This window comes from Canis lupus, chromosome 35, assembly GCF_048164855.1.
Source record: "Canis lupus baileyi chromosome 35, mCanLup2.hap1, whole genome shotgun sequence".
Taxonomy (NCBI): Eukaryota; Metazoa; Chordata; class Mammalia; order Carnivora; family Canidae; genus Canis; species Canis lupus.
Genome location: NC_132872.1, coordinates 6274010 through 6290790, shown reverse-complemented (window position 1 = coordinate 6290790; position 16781 = coordinate 6274010). Strand labels below are relative to the sequence as shown.

Genomic DNA, 16781 nt, shown 5'->3' with positions numbered 1-16781 from the left:
GCTCTATCGAAATCCTAGAGGAGAACACAGGCAACACCCTTTTTGAACTTGGCCACAGCAACTTCTTGCAAGATACATCCATGAAGGCAAGAGAAACAAAAGTAAAATGAACTATTGGGACTTCATCAAGATAAGAAGCTTTCGCACAGCAAAAGAAACAGTCAACAAAACGAAAAGACAACCTACAGAATGGGAGAAGATATTTGCAAATGACGTATCAGATAAAGGACTAGTATCCAAGATCTATAAAGAAGTTATTAAACTCAACAGCAAAGAAACAAACAATCCAATTATGAAATGACTAGAGACATGAACAGAAATTTCACAGAGAAAGACATACACATGGCCAACAAGCACATGAGAAAATGCTCCGCATCACTTGTCATCAGGCAAATACAAATCAAAACCACAATGAGATCCCACCTCACACCAGTGAGAATGGGGAAAATTAAGAAGGCAGGAAACAACAAATGTTGGAGAGGATGTGGAGAAAGGGGAACCCTCTTGCGCTGTTGGTGGGAATGGGAACTTGTGCAGCCACTCTGGACAACTGTGTGGAGGTTCCTCAAAGAGTTAAAAATAGATCTGCCCTACCACCCAGCAATTGCACTGTTGGGGATTTGCCCCAAAGATACAGATGCAGTGAAACGCCAGGACACCTGCACCTAGATGTTTATAGAAGCAATGTCCACAATAGCCAAACTGTGGAAGGAACCTTGGTGTCCATCCAAAGATGAATGGATAAAGAAGCTGTGATATATGTATACAATGGAATATTACTCAGGCATTAGAAACAACAAACACCCACCATTCGCTTCAACATGGATGGAACTGGAGGGTATTATGCTGAGTGAAATGAGTCAATCGGAGAAGGACAAACATTATATGGTCTCATTCATTTGGGGAATATAAAAAATAGTGAAAGGGAATAAAGGGGAAAGGAGAAAAAATGAGTGGGAAATATCAGAAAGGGAGACAAAACATGAGAGACTCCTAACTCTGGGAAACAAAGAAGGGATGGTAGAAAAGGAGGTGGGAGGGGGGTGGGGGTGACTGGGTGACGGGCACTGAGGGGGGCACTTGATGGGATGAGCACTGGGTGTTATTCTACATGTTGGCCAATTGAACACCAATAAAAAATAAATAAATAAAAAACACTAAATAAATACATATACCTTAGCTGAATTGATGAAACATGTTTGCAATCGTCTCCCCAAAACCAGAAAATTTTCTGCAGCTGATGGGAGTAATTCATTGTAAAATTCCTCTGCATCTTCTCCTGGCTCCAAGCCCACACAGCAGTGGCTGAAATAAGAGCACAAGTCTGTGACTCAGTTTGTGTTAATTATAAATTTCAATTAGATGTCAGAGCTTCTCCAGACAACATTGTGTGAGAATTTTTAGTTATCGCTTTTGTTGCCAACTCAAAAAAGAACTTCTGCTGAAAAATTAACATTACAACTTTCTAGAAAAGTGAGTGATGTGGACTTTGCCTATACTTAGAGCCAGGACTCTTATGTCCTAAAAACCTACTTGCCAATCTTTTTTTTTTTTTTTTTTTTTTAAGATTTTATTTATTTATTCATAAGAATACACAGAGAGGAGAGAGAGAGAGGCAGAGACACAAGCAGAAGGAGAAGCAGGCTCCATGCAGGGAGCCCGACGCGGGACTTGATCCTGGTCTCCAGGATCAGGCCCTGGGCTGAAGGCGGTGCTAAACCACTGAGCCACCCAGGCTGCCCGCTACTTGTCAATCTTTTGGAAAACAAAATACACTTGACTCACAATAAAGAGAAATGAGGCAAGTTTTCAGTGAATGAAAAGCATTCACTTTAAAAGCAATATAATACCTTGGGAGTCTAATTCATGAAAATTATTTGTGCTAATTGCTAAAAAATACCTTGGGTAGGATTAGTCTGCAAGGGACTGATTAAGAGATCAAACACTCTAATACCAATTCTACTCTCCAACAGATCTAAGAAGTCTACAAAATATCTGACTACATATTCCTTATAGCAGAAGAGTAAACAGTAAAAATCTAACTCTATTAGGAACACTGTCATCTACATTAAAGGAGAAAGTCATTTAGAGAAATGAGTCCTTTGAAACTGCACATAAAAGTCACTCCCTGGATATAAAATGGGTATATTCAAACCCCTCGATAATAAAATGTATTTGTGTAGACTAAAACTAACAAGAGTCCCCCCAACCCAAGAATGATCTCTAATGAGTAAATATTGCTGTCAGAGGCTATTCAACATAAGTGAAGACACTGATAATCAAAAGTGATTACATAGGAGTATGCTAAAAACTGGCTAATGCTCAATGTATTTATTTTTTATTTTTTTATTTTTATTTTATTTTTTATTTTTTTTGCACATCAGTCCTAAAGTTAATGGACAAATGCTCACATATGTCAATTCCTCTCATTTTTTTAAAGATTTTATTTATTCATGAGAGACACACAGAGGCAGAAACATAGGCAAGGGAGAAGCAGGCTTCCTGTGGGGAGCCCGATGCAGGATTCAATCCCAGCATCCTGGGATCATGACCTGAGCCAAAGGCAAATGCTCAACCACTAAGCCACCCAGGTGCCCTGTCAGTTTCTCTTCTTACTTTGGTTCCAAAAGTTAATTATTCAAGAGTATCTATTTTGATTGTGAACATTAATAAATGAAAAGTATGTTTTTGTAGATTCAGAAACATGGGGATTTCCTAAGACTCGGGTTCCACCCCAGAGAGCCTTTCTCAATAAATATTTTCATAAGCTAACATATCTAATCAAAACAAAGGCTTTATTTACTTAAGAAAGTAATCTTTAAAAAGTATATAAAAAAAGAACATTATATACACTTGTTAATTATTTTTTCTAACTATACACCTTGAACCTGGCCTTTATGTAGTAGTAACAAATTAGGAACAGCAGCTGTGAAAGGTAAGATCCAATTAATAATGCATACTTTTAGTTACTTAATTAGGAGTAGCTTAGGCACTGTGAACAACTGGTTTATTTTTTGCCTCTTTTAAAAACAAACAATTTTGGTATTTTCTCTCAATTTCTAGCATGGCAGTAGGTCAGTAAATGCTGCTTTTGAATTTTATCGACAGAATTTGGGCTACTTAAAGAAATATACAATTGAGATAACTAAATCAATTCATCTCATCTCTACTGTAAGTTTTTCCAGTATAGAGCCAGTGCCTTAGTATCTTCATTTCTTCATATAGTCTTTAGTCAATAAAAAGTCTGTTAGGTTCTTGAAACTGAGTGGTGAGCAAAAGACATGATCACCGTCTTTCTAGGACTTATGCAGCAAAATTTTAGATGGTGAAATACTAACAAATTTAGTTACAAACAATAATATATGGTATGAAGGTAAAGTACAACAACCTACCACACAGAAAGTTGCCAGTGCTATTAATCAGAAGAATAAAAAGAAGCAAATGGCAAATAAGAATCTACTACTATATCCCTCAAGAACAAATGGACTTATTGCTTCATTTTTACCTTAATATCTGTGTAAGTTGGGATATTGTAGTCCAACCTCCCTGGATTCGAGAACAATCTTGACTGAGCACCAAAAGGCAATACTGAATGAGGTCATAACAATATATATCTTGTTTGATTTTCTTCAACTCTGAGCTTCCTAAAGGTGTGTTGTTTATTATTTCTAAGGGAAAAGGAAATAAATATACTTATTTTTGCTCAATAAATCCAAGAGCTTTATGTATTTTATAGTCTGAATAACAACCAAAAATATTTTTAAAAGGAAAAAAAAATTACTGCTTTGTCACAATGCTAAAATTTCTCTGAACAAATTAGAAACCAATGCCAAAACTATATCCATGATAGAATTATTTTGTTAAACAATGTTAGCCAATCACAAAAAGACTTTCTTAGTATTTTTTTTTTTTTTAAGATTTATTTATTTATTTGGGGCAGGGGGAGCAGAGAGAGAGACAGAAAGTCTTAAGCAGATTATGTGCTGAGTCAGCCCAACACAGGGCTTGATCTCACAGTCCTGAGACCACGACCTGAGTCAAAATCAAGAGTCAAATGTTTAACTGAATGCACCCTCAGGTGCTCCAAGATTCTCTTACCTTTTAACTTCAATAGTATAACAGGGACATTTTGCTCAGGACTTTTTGCAACTTCAGCAGCTAGAGATAAGATCCTTGGGTCTGTACCTGTTGGCTTCATTTCTTACATCACCTATATTTTGACAGACAGAAAGGTAAAGGTCAAACAGCCCTAAAATATTTGCTCCCTAAATAATGTTTGAAAAAGTTTCAATACAAATAAAACTTTAGCTTTGCTTGCTTTGAGAAGTAAAAGGTAGATTTTTCAATTTCTTCCTTATAGTAGATTCCGGTTTTTCTAACTAGAATACTTTTAAAAGAGCTAGAAACTCCTATAACTTACTGTGACAGCTACGGTACATATTATCTATTGTGCACCAAGAGTCAGGAAGTACTAGGTGCTCCACATTCACTCTCTCTGATCTGCACAATAATCCAGGGATAGAAACTGCTTTCTTTTATCATAAAAGAGACACTGGGTGCAGAAAAGAGCTAACATAGACCCGAGACAAGATTGGCCCTGCTGGTGCCTAGGAACTTGGATTTCAGAGGGTTTCCATGATTCCCGAGTAAGAGTGGCTCACTGTGCCCAAAGTGTGTGAAAACAATGTGGTTTATGCAGAATGTCTGTTTCCTTCCAGAAATTTGGAATTCTGGTACTAGGTAGTAGAGGATACCTACATGATCATATTTCAATAAATACCTTTGTCACTGAATCTCCAGTGAGCTTCTCTGGTAGACAATACTTCAAACTGTCACAACTCATTATAGAAGAATTAAGTGTGTCAAATGTGAATTCATGGGGAGAAGATTCCTGGAAGTTTACACCAGTTTTCCTTGGGATTTTGCCTCATTTGCCTTTTCTCTGTGTTGATTTTGCTTTGTATCCTTTCACTGTAGTAAATCATAGCCATGGGACTCTTAGGTGGCTCAGCGGTTGAGCGGTCTGCCTTTGGTTTCAGGGCATGATCCTGGAGTCCAGAGATCGGGTCCCACATCGGGCCCCCGCAGGAGTCTGCTTCTTCCTCTGCCTGTCTCTCTGCCTCTCTCTCTCTCATGAATAAATAAATAAATCTTGAAAAAAATCATAGTTATGAATCTGATTATATCTTAAGAACTGTGAGCCTTCCCAATGAATCACTGAACCTGGCGTTGGTCTTGTTGTGTGTTCATCTCCAACACACAACTTGGAAATGAGATGTTAATTATAACATAAATAGAAGCTTGTCTATAAACAGAAGAGTATATAAAATCCATTATTTTAAAGTCAAAAAACGCATCCCAATTTTATTTGCTAAAACTTTTCTGTATGAAAAAGTTTAATATATGTTATACAAATGTATGTTGAAAGAAGGGATAAATGCACAAACTTTGGGCATTTCAAAGCTTAATTTCTTGACTCTCTGCTTTCTTCCTTATTACAATATGGAAACCTCAGATTTCTAATTAGTAGTCTTTTTTAAGTAAAATAGGCTTAAAACACAGCTCTTGCCCTCTGGTTAACATACTAAAACACCCGTGAAACATTATCATCATCACCAAACACATGCGTAGGGCACAATGTTGGATGCATGGGTCACAAGAATTTTATATGGGACCAAAGTCCCTGATATTCATGTTCTGTTTGGGAAAGAAAAAAGTATACATGCACATATATACACATATGTGATATAAAATAATTATATAAACTACTTTAAGTGCCAAATAGATAACACAAATGATAAGAAAACAGACCGCATAGTCAGAAAACTGGGCTTCTCTGAATCAGTTTTCTTATCTGTAAACAAATTAGCAATTCCTACTTTCTAGAATAACTAAAGGTTTTGAAAAGAAAGTAGAAACCAAGGATGGTTCTAAAATGTTACCAGAGGGACGCCTACGTGGCTCAGAGGTTGAGCCTCTGCCTTTGGCTCAGGGCGTGATCCTGGGGTCCCGGGGATCGGGTCCCAGGACCGGCTCCCTGCATGAAGCCTGCTTCTCCCTCTGCCTGTGTCCCTGCCTGTCTCTCTGTGTCACTCATGAATAAATAAATAAAATCTTCAAGAAATAAAAAATAAAATAAAAAAATGTTGTCGGACAGTAGGGTTACACATCAATAATGGTAACCATTTGAAGAGCTTTTCCTGTGTGCTGTGAATGGTTTTAAATCCTTTCATGTATTAATTCACTTAACCCTCTCAACAACTCTAAGGAGTAAACACTATTATCCACCCCCCACCCCCCAATTTTAACGATGAGCATACTTTAGTTTGCATGAAGTTACACTGTAAAGTATGAAGCTGCGGTTCAAATACAAAAATTCTGGCTCCAGGGGCAGCCCAGGGGGCCCAGTGGGTTAGCCACGGAAGGCCGGGGTGTGATACTGGGGTCCTGGGATGAGTCCCATGTCGGGCTCCCTGCATGCAGCCTGCTTCTCCCTCTGCCTGCGTCTCTGCCTCTGTCTCTCATGAATAAATAAATAAAATCTTAAAAAAAAAAAATTTGAAAAGGGGAGAAATCCCTGTGTGGCTCAGCAGTTTAGTGCCTGCCTTCAGCCCAGGGCATGATCCTGGAGACCCGGGGTTGAGTCCCACGTCAGGATCCCTGCGTGAAGCCTGCTTCTCTCCCTCTGCCTCTCTCTCTCTCTCTCTCTCTCCCTCTCTCATGAGTAAATAAATAAAATCTTAAAAAAAAAAAAATTCTGGCTCCAGCACCTGAGTGCTTAATTACAACACTACACAGCCTTCCTAAGTCCTTTCAAGAGTAAAACTGAGACAAGCAGACAGATTGAGGAGCCCTAGTCACCTACTCGCCCAGAACAATAAATCTGCAAATTTGGCTACGGTACAGGTCAAGTAAGGGAGCAGAGCGTAATTACACACTTACCCTGAAAAGCCACCACCCGTTCCGGCAACCGTCTGTAAACTTTCTCCTCACACAACCCTTCCCTCCTCATCTTTATCCTGACACTCATGAACTTTTGACAGAAAAAAAAAAAAGGCAATTATTTTTCAATTATTAATGCTATTTACCCTGTTGTCACAGCACGAGCTGGGGCCTGAGGCTTGGGGAAGTCGTCTTCCTGGGCCTGCCGTTACTGCCTCCAAAGATCCCTGGGAAGGAAATAAATAAAAGGCTACTTGATGCAACGTGGCTGCCGCTGATCCTAAACGCCGCCGCAGTTCCTAACTCCGAATCTTTTTTTTTGTTTGTTTTCCCTTCTCCTTCCTCCCCGTCCCCGGTCGGGACCCTCACAGCACCGGGGACTTCCTCTGAACAGGAGGCGATCCCGAGGTAACGGCGTCGCCGCCGGTGAGGTCCCAGGTCCGAGGCTCCGAGGCAGCGAGCTCCTTCGCTCCGGATTCTCCACCTGCTCCGGCGCCACCAGGCCGCGGGCAACACGCACCGCGGGCCCCCGCTCCCGCCCCTCCCCGGGCCTCAGTTTCCACCACAGATCTCCACAGAAACGGGGCAGACTCTCCCGCTGGGAGCTCCCCGGTGCCGGGACGCTGGGCCCAGGCCTCCCTCTCGCTCCCCGGCCGCCGCCCCGGCCGGCTTACCTCAGCCTCTCTCGGCGTTCCCCCGCCGCAGCTCCCGACTCCCACCACGCACCTCCGCCGCGCGGCCTCCCCGGGACGCCGTGCGTCGCGACGCGGGAAAGGCACCCGGAGGCGGGAGCGGGATCCTGGAGCGGGATCCTGGAGCGGGGCGGGGCGCCCTTCCGGGCAGCCAATCAGCACTCGAGGGGCGCCGGGGGGCGGGGCGGGGGAGGGCGCGCGCGTCCGGCGGGGGCGGAGTCTGCAGGCCGCCCTGGCGGCCGCAGGTGCAGCTGTTCCGGGACCAGGTGGCCGCTGGAAGCGAGCGCAGGTGGCCGCGGCGAAGCTGGAGCCGGAGAGTCAAGATGAATGCAGCAGCGGGACCGGCGTCCAGGGACCGGCGCGAGCGGGTTCTCAAGTTAGGCGAGAGTTTTGAGAAGCATCCGCGCTGCGCCTTCCACACCGTACGCTGTGAGTGAGGACGGTCCCCGGGAGGAAGGGGGGACTCTGGCCGTGTGGGGAAGTGGAGGCACAAACCTCTCCGGAATCGTGTTGCCACAGACACCCCCCCTTGCTCTGCTGGGAAATGGGGTGCCCGGCGCTATCCGCTGCCCTGCCTGGAGTCCCGGGCGGTTCGTGGAAGGAGCCGGAGTTGAGCAGCTGTGCGTAAACCCTGTGCGGACAGATTCCAGGGGATCGGGAAGCAGAGAGGGAAACTTTGCGGAGCTGTCCCGGGGTGCTGCCGATGAACGCGCAAATAGTAAGGTGACAGCTGGAAGGGCGCAAAGGACCCACCTTTGTGGAGAGGGGGAGCCAATGCCCTGAGGCTGATAGGGAAATATTCCCTCCCCAGTTCACTTTTACTGTCTCTGGCTGATGAGAGGTCTTGTTTAGTCTGTTCCTTGGGTAGATATTCTTTTTCTTTCTTTCTTTTTTTCGGGGGGCGGGGGTAGATATTCTGAACCATCTCAGTAAACTGCATCTCTTTTGAACCTTTGATTTCATTCAATGATCAGATACTGATTATCATAAGTACTGGAGGGTGTGTTATTCGTTTTTTTGTTGTTGTTTGTTTTCTTTTTAAAGAAAGGTATATTTAAAAAAATTTAAAAATAAAGATATTTACTTCCCTTTGTTTTCTCCTTTTGATTGTCCTCTGGAACTAATTTTGATCAATCACGCTCTGTTATGTTGTTGAGGTAGGAAAAGGAGCTCTTTTATTTTGACAGTTGGCTGGTATAGCTTACAGGAGGGAAAATACAGCATATTGTGACTTGGTATGTAAAACATTTCATTCTTTGCATAGTAGCCCTCAGAATTACAGAGCGGAAAGGAAACTTTGAGATCTTTGAACCATGACCTCTTATTTTTCTGTGGCAAAATTGTGAAGTAGGTCTTTTTTCACTTCCTTTCCCTAGCTGTGTTCCTCCTCAGTGTCTCATCATTCCACCTTTCCCTGTCGTCTTGTCCTTAGACTGTCCAGAGATCTTTTTTTTTTTAAGATTTTATTTATTTATTCATGAGAGACACAGAGAGAGAGAGGCAGAGACACAGGCAGAGGGAGAAGCAGGCTCCATGCAGGGAGCCCGTCGTGGGACTTGATCCCGGGTCTCCAGAATCAGCTCTGGGCCAAAGGCGGTGCTAAACCACTGAGCCACCGGGGCTGCCCTGTCCAGAGATCTTCATGGCTTTTACTCTGAACTTTTCCAAGTGCCAAATACCCAATTACAACTCAACATTCTCCAAAAATTTAGTTAAGTTGTAGATAATCTAATTATAGTAACTCAGAGTAAAGGTATAAAGACCAATAGGTTTAACTCTCCACGTATGTATTTGCATTTTACAAAAGCGTCCTTTGTTTTTTCTTTTTCTTTTCTTTCTTTTTTTTCTTTCTCCTTTTTTTTTTTTTTTTTTTTTTTTTATGACTCTGAGATCAAGACCAGAGCTGAGATATGCCCAACCCACTGAGCCATCAGGCACTCCATCCTTAGTGTTTTTCTTCTTGGCCATACTCTGTCCTCCAACGTTAACCACGGTGAGACAGCTAGTACTGGCTATGCAGTTTCCTTCCTTCCTTTCTTTCTTTCTTTCTTTCTTTCTTTCTTTCTTTCTTTCTTTCCTTATTTATTTATTTATTTATTTATTTATTTATTTATTATTTTAGTTTCCCTCCTTTAGTCCCATTTTCCAAAAGTGTTATAGCTTTTACCTGGTTTCTCCATGCCTTTCTCACAAAGAGTATCTTCTCTCCTCTTCTTTCTCAGATTTGCAGTGGCCTTTTAGTAATTTTTGAAATCATAAGGTTTAAGAGTATAAAAATTTGCTCATTTGTTTGTTATATTTTCATATAACTTGGGTATATATTCTTTTTAAGGGTATGAACCCCAAATGAAGAAAATCAAAAATAGCCTTTGAAAAGCTTTTTGCAGGTGCTTCAAACCTTTTCCTTCATAAAAGTTCTCAACATGCTGGAATTATGCCTTTAGAGATCAAAAATCAGTTGATCTACCTATAAGAATAAAAGCAAACAAAACCAAAAATAGACAAAACAACCATAGGAATAATAATCACAATAAACCCAGATGTTTGAATACACTTTTAGGGCTGTGAAAGACATTAAAAGGGTTTCCAGCCTCAGTTTTATTCTTGTTGAAGCAGGCAGAGCCTGGGATTTATTTCTAGATTTATTTGAATAAAACCAATCATTATGCTCAAGGATAGGTTCATTTACCATATGCTCTGCACTCTTAAGGTCTCAGAATAACGGATGAAACTCTAGAACAGGAAATCCTACTTTCGTTCAGGTGGACCTAATTTATAACAAACACTCAATTGAGTCAGTGTCATCTGGGAGAAAGTAATATTCTGTGTTTATGTACAGGGGTAATTATGCCTGTCCAATATACTGAGGCTTTGGACAAAACTGGATGTGAATTCTAGCCTCCACCACCTTTATATGTAATGTAACTTTTGGAACATTCTGTAAACACTCAGTCTCAGTTTTTTTATATGTAAATGGCAATAATCATAATATCTACATTTCAGACATTTTTAAGATTTTATTTTTTCTGACACCCCTTGAAAGAAATTTTTTTTTAAAGATTTTATTCATGTCTCTCTCATGAGAGAGAGAGAAAGAGAGAGAGGCAGGGACACAGGCAGAGGGAGAAGCAGGCTCCCTGCAGGGAGCCGGTCATGGGACTCCATTCCAGGTCTCCAGGATCACATCCTGGGCTGAAGGTGGCGCTAAACCACTGAGCTACCCAGGGATCCCCCATTTTTAAGATTTTAAATAAAGTTGCCTAAGCAACCTACCACTGATAGAGAATAAAGAGTAGTCGCTATTATTTTTGAAGGATTATATTTAATGTGTGTATGAGGAATACAGATGAATATAATTAACTTAGACTTTCAAAAGCAGTTATCAGGGCTTAGCAATAAAACCTATCAAAAACATAATCTGGCATGTGGTAGGGAAGACATGGGATATTCTGTAAGTGATAAGCTAAATGTTTAGTAGCAGATACTTCAGTGGGTGGAAGACTTTGAGTAATTGGATGCACTAGAATAAATTTTGAATTTAGGCTAGTGCCAATTTTTCAACTTATATCTAGATAAGGGACTAGACATTGAAGTTCCCAAATTTGTAAATGACATGATTTTTTGCTGACACTAAATGATGAACTCATGGGCAGTGATTATAGGAAGATTGTTTGAGGCTTCAAGTGGAGCCACATCCCAAAAAGTGGTTGTTAAGCTTTGGTGTGAGCAAACATTAGAAGGTACACTAATGAAAAATGGATTTAAAATTATATTTACATTGAATGTTCTCTGATCAATGTGGTATACTGGAAAGGGTGTGGGTTTTGGACTTAGTTGAATTAGTTCCTATCCCAGGAAGTAAATTTATTATAGTAATTGTGATTCTTTTATGATGATATAGATATTATGTGACACTATAGCTGAAATAGAGAAGAAGTAATCAGCATTGACTGAAAAAGCATTAAGTGCAAAGTAGGAAATATTTTTCAACTCTATATGTAATATAAGTAATTGTACTGTCACGAAGAAATAACATAGAGGCTCCTGGTGGCTCAGTCAATTAAGCATCATACTCTTGATATCAGCTCAGGTCATGATTTCAAGGTCATGAGGTTAAACCCTGTAGTCTGCTCCACGCTCAGCAGGGAGTCTGCTGGAGATTTTCTTTCTCTCCCTCGCCCCCTCCCCCTACTCTTTTCTCTCTCTCTCTCTCTCTCTCTCTCTCTCTCTGAAATAGATAAGCAAATATAATTTTAAAAAGGAAGAAGAAATAACATAGATGAAGGAAATCCACAGAAAATGTATAAATGGTAAAAGTGGTGGTGAGTTTTCCAAACCAAGAACTGAAAGAAACTATGCAGTTTGGAATCATAGCAACTTTGAAAAAACATTTGACATTTGGAAGCATATAGAAAACATGAGATTACTCAACAAAGTCTATAATTCTAGATCTATACTTAATTTCCTTGCAACTCAAAAGCTGTATACTTAGAAAAACTTGTTTGACGGTAAATAAGAGAAATTTCATATAACAGGTAATAAAAAGTAGAATTTATTCTAACAGCAGAATCATTAGAAATGTAAATAGGTTCAGAATAGTTTTGATAGTTTTATTGATTACAAATTCATTCTTATCACTAAAGCAACAGCTATTTTGAGTACATTTCTGTCTCTTATTCTTGTCTCATAGACGTCTATGGGTAAGCTTCAGGGACTTGTAAATCTCGTGAAATTATACAGTATTCGATATGTACGTTCATCCATGCATTTTTTTTTTTTCCTGTGGAGAGGATCTCTAGCTGGTCTATAATTTTCATTAGACTCCCATAGGGACTTTCGACTATTCCTCATCTCCTACCAACCGCGCCCCCCCATACATGCAAAAGTTAAGAACTATAAATATAAGACAAAAAGGCTATATGTTATGAGTGAATAGAGTATGTGGCTTGAGTTCCTGACTTGATTTTTTTACTGGCTTCATTACTTTAGAGTATTTCCTATTGGTAAAATGTGGGTGAGAATCCTTAATTCAAAGAGTTTTTGTGAAGATCAAAAGTGATGATATAAAGAAAAAAATAATCAGTTTTTAAACACTAAAACAAAGGTTATAGAATAACAGCCTTTTGGCTGAGTTTGACCCACATAGTTGTTTATGTTTTAGCATAAATTAGTTGTAAATGTGTAAAAATCAAGATCTTTTATACAGAAATCTGGATTACCAGCTTCTCTTTAGAAAATTAGAAGATAACCTGGCCACAACAAACCCATATTTCTCTTGGCAGGAGTTGATTGGATCCACGTTCTGATTGTCTTCTTGAGATTGGGTTTATTCCCTGTGGTTCCTCCTCGGTCTGCTTCACTGCCTTGGGCTACCTTTCTGGCCTCTTCTCTGAAGCAGTAGTAGCTATAGTTAAATGACAGTCGTATCTCCTAGTATTGTCCTTTGTGTCACTGTCAGAAAAATATGGGAGGATAGAGACCAATGGTTTTACTCTAGGATGTCAATTCTGTTTTACCTATTTATCTACAGAATTCTTTATTGTCAAATATTAAGAGATGGGTGCCCTCTAGGGGAACAGAAATGTACTAGTGAAAAGTACAAAAGGAATATGGCAGTGTCTACCCTAAAGACATGAGAGTCTTGAAATACAGAAGAGTCTGATCTTTAGGTAACAACTAGAAAACAGGGCAGCCCGGGTGGCTCAGTGGTTTGGCACTGCCTTCAGCCCAGGGTGTGGTCTGGAGACCCGGGATCGGGTCCCAGGTCGGGCTCCCTGCATGGAACCTGCTGCTCCCTCTGCCTGTGTCTCTGCCTCTCTCACTGTCTCTCATGAATAAATAAATAAAATTTAAAAAAAAAAATTAGAAAACAAATGTTTTGCCCACAATTTAGCTGAAATAAGCTTATACTTAAATTTGGAGATAGTTCAGAGAAGGATAAAAATATGAACCAGTCAGTTACAAAGATCTCATGTGTGCTCATTATATTAAAGGCATGCTAGGAGCCATAATTCAGGAGGAATTAAAAAAGGAGACATTATGCTTTAAAAAATTACAATCCAAAAGGGCATGTACAGAAATAGGTAAATAATGCCCCGTCATTTATGTTAGGTTTTGATGAGTAGTATGGTAAATGCTACTGAAGTAGACAAAAAAATTGAGATTTTTGGAGAAAGGAAATGGCTTCACCCAATGACTACTTTAGGGAAGAAGAGACTTTAAAATAGGATTCAGGGATCCCTGGGTGGCGCAGAGGTTTGGCGCCTGCCTTTGGCCCAGGGCCCGATCCTGGAGACCCAGGATCGAATCCCACGTCGGGCTCCCTGCATGGAGCCTGCTTCTCCCTCTGCCTGTGTCTCTGCCCCCCCCCCCTCTCTATCTTGAATAAATAAATAAAATTTAAAAAATAAAATAGGATTCACATTCTAAGAGCAAAAACAGAGAAAAGTAGATGGGCAAGCTGTAGGTACTTTGAAGTTTAGTTTTTTGTTGATTGAAATGTAGTTTGTCCTCAGCAGGAATAGAAGGAGATGGCTCAGAAAGATATTATGGAAAAAGACGTAGTGTTTAGAAGTGAATGATGAAAAAAATTGAGGAATATTTACAATGATGAGCAGAAGTTTGAAAGATAAAATGTTTCAGACACTTTAAGACCAACAAAATCTGTTACTAGGGATACCTCCATGGGCCATGATAATAAATTACTTATATTGAAATTTTTAAAGGATTATTTATTTATTTATTCATGAGAGACACAGGGAGAGGGGCAGCGAACATAGACCTAGGAAGAAGCAGGCTCCCTGCAGGGAGCTTGATGCAGGGCTTGATCCCAGGACTCAGGGCCTGAGCCAAAGGCAGACGCTCAACCTGTGAGCCACCCAGGTGCCCCAGTTATATTAAAATATTTAAAGTAGTATTTACTTCATTTTTTCTGTATACATCCTTATAAAATGAAGTTCTTACTTTAGGGTTTCAAATGATACTAGCTCAAATTGAACGTATCTTCTTTCTCCATCAATGTTGATATCAGTAAGACTGATATGAGGAGCACCTGGGTGGCTCAGTTGGTTAAGTGTCTGCCTTCTGCTCAGGTCATGATCCCGGGGTCCATGGGGATTGAGCCCCATGTCAAGCTCCCCACTCAGGGTGAAGTCTGCTTCTCCCTCTGCACCTCCCCCATTATCTCCCCTTCCACCTGCTCGTGTTCTTTCTCTCAAATAAATAAATTAAATATTTTTTAAAAATAAGACTGACATCAAAGATTGTTGGTCAACTTCTTTTTAGTCTAGCTAAATTTGGTGGTTCCTTATTCTAGCTTTAGCAAATATTAATTGTGTGATTTTGGGCAAGGGACTTAATTCTACCACCATCATTTGCCTTATCTGTAAGATAAGGATAATCAGTACTTTACAGAATTTTTGTGAGGCTTTGAGATAAAAATAATATGGAAAGATTTTAAAATAATTAGCATATAAGTAATAGCTGTGATCATTGTTTTGTTTTGTACCTTTGTTTATTCTCTTGGATTTTTGTCTTCTGCTTTCTACTTTCTCCTTATTTCTGTGATACTCAAGATACTTTATTTCAGTTCTGATTTGTTTTCTTCAATAGTGTTGTCTCTTCATCAAATGATATTAACACTTAATTCCCTAGAACATCTTTTAAGCATTTAAAACTTAACACCTTAATTATTTTTTATCTTTCCATTACCTTACTGCCACTAATAAATTCCTCAATTTATTTTCAGTCTAATTTATCTTCAGTGGTACTACCTAGGGATACGCTGTAAATCAAATTCTTTCACATTTTTTGTATCACTTATGTTTTTTTTTTATGTTTCTTAAAATCTAGAAATAAGCATCAAGGTTTTAAGAGACATTGCATGCATTCAGTTTTGAATTAAAGCAGCATGAAGAATAAATCATATTATAAAGAATACTTAGTGTGAATTGTTTATATCCATATGTGCTTAAGGAATTTAAGAATGGATTTCATTTATTTTCATAGAGCTGTTATACAAATTAAATATGAAATGCTAAGCAAGACATCTGGTAGGAAATAAGTGTTCCATAAATGTTAGCCATTATAATTATCACTGGGAAGCAGGGCCAGCTTTTGTTTATTGACAGCACTTTCATGAGTGCTGGAAGATTCTCCTTTCCCAGGATCTATCTATTATAGTTCCCTAAATTCTAATAAATGTTCAGTGCTTTGGATTTAGACATTTTGTCTTTGGGGCTTCCCTGTGAATATAAAGATCAGTCTCATGAGGTAGGGGTAATTAGGAGAGGCCTTTCAGAGGCTGATGATGTTCTATTTCTTGATCTAGCTGCTGTTCACATTGTCACTTTGTGAAAATTCATTAAGCTTGATTCATGTTCTTGTTTGCAATGTATGCTATATATATTTTTTAAAGATGTTATTTATTTATTCACAAGAGACACAGAGGGAGAGGCAGAGACATAGGCAGAGGGAGAAGCAGGCTCCATGCAGGGACCCCAATGTGGGACTCGATCCCGGGACTCCAGGATCACACCCTGCATCGAAGGCAGATGCTTAACCACTGAGCCTCCCCGGCATCCCAATGTATGCTATATTTTAATAAAGAGTTAGCCTAGAAAAACATATATATATTACCCAGGGAATTCTATATCATAATTATTAGTCATTCGAATAAATTGATGTAAATTATTTTTAAGGGGCTTTCCTATCTTGGAGGTTTTTAAACTTGTTCAGCATGTGAGATATCTGAGCACCCTAAACTCCTTCTGGGTGATATATTTTGATATCGTTTGAACTATGATTTAACTCAAAATGAAAATATGTCTTAAGTTCTTCTGAAGTTGCATATTTGGTTAAATTTGCATATTCTTTAAGGTATATTTGTGAAAAATTCAAACTGTTAAACTCAGTGATTGCTTTTTCTTAAGTTTTCCCATGAATAGGTATTTGCCATGTATTCATTAATTATGTATTCTGCTAGGACAGCTGGCAAGTGATAGTAAGCCCCCAAGGTGGTTTAAGAAAAATATGAGAGAAAGACTGAAAATCGAAAACATTCTACTTATACCAGTTTTTATCCAATTGTGGAAACACTGACACTATGTAGTTTTTAGCAGTGGAACATCTTAGTCTAGTCTATCTTGA

General features: G+C 39.6%; 2 protein-coding genes across 4 annotated transcripts in view; one reads left to right on the top strand and one right to left on the bottom strand.

Annotated features, from left to right (window-relative positions):
• The window catches only part of IQCB1 (IQ motif containing B1), a 66357-nt gene extending 58562 nt beyond the window's left edge, over positions 1–7795 (bottom strand). Inside the window, exons 1-5 of one of the 2 annotated variants that reach the window (XM_072811590.1) lie at positions 7617–7795; positions 7089–7169; positions 4099–4210; positions 3506–3668; positions 1176–1305 (exon numbers count right to left, since the gene is read on the bottom strand). In XM_072811590.1, the coding sequence (XP_072667691.1) occupies positions 1176–1305; positions 3506–3668; positions 4099–4198 (393 nt within the window). In that variant the 5' untranslated portion in view covers positions 4199–4210; positions 7089–7169; positions 7617–7795. Of the gene's footprint in view, positions 1–1175; positions 1306–3505; positions 3669–4098; positions 4211–7088; positions 7170–7316; positions 7441–7616 lie in introns of those variants that run through there. The other variant, XM_072811591.1, reaches the window with a different exon arrangement.
• Positions 7796–7849: 54 nt separating this feature from the next.
• Positions 7850–16781, top strand: part of EAF2 (ELL associated factor 2) — a 33532-nt gene continuing 24600 nt past the window's right edge. The window contains exon 1 of one of the 2 annotated variants that reach the window (XM_072811592.1): positions 7850–8063. In XM_072811592.1, the coding sequence (XP_072667693.1) occupies positions 7958–8063 (106 nt within the window). In that variant the 5' untranslated portion in view covers positions 7850–7957. The remainder of the gene's footprint in view (positions 8064–16781) is intronic. The other variant, XM_072811593.1, reaches the window with a different exon arrangement.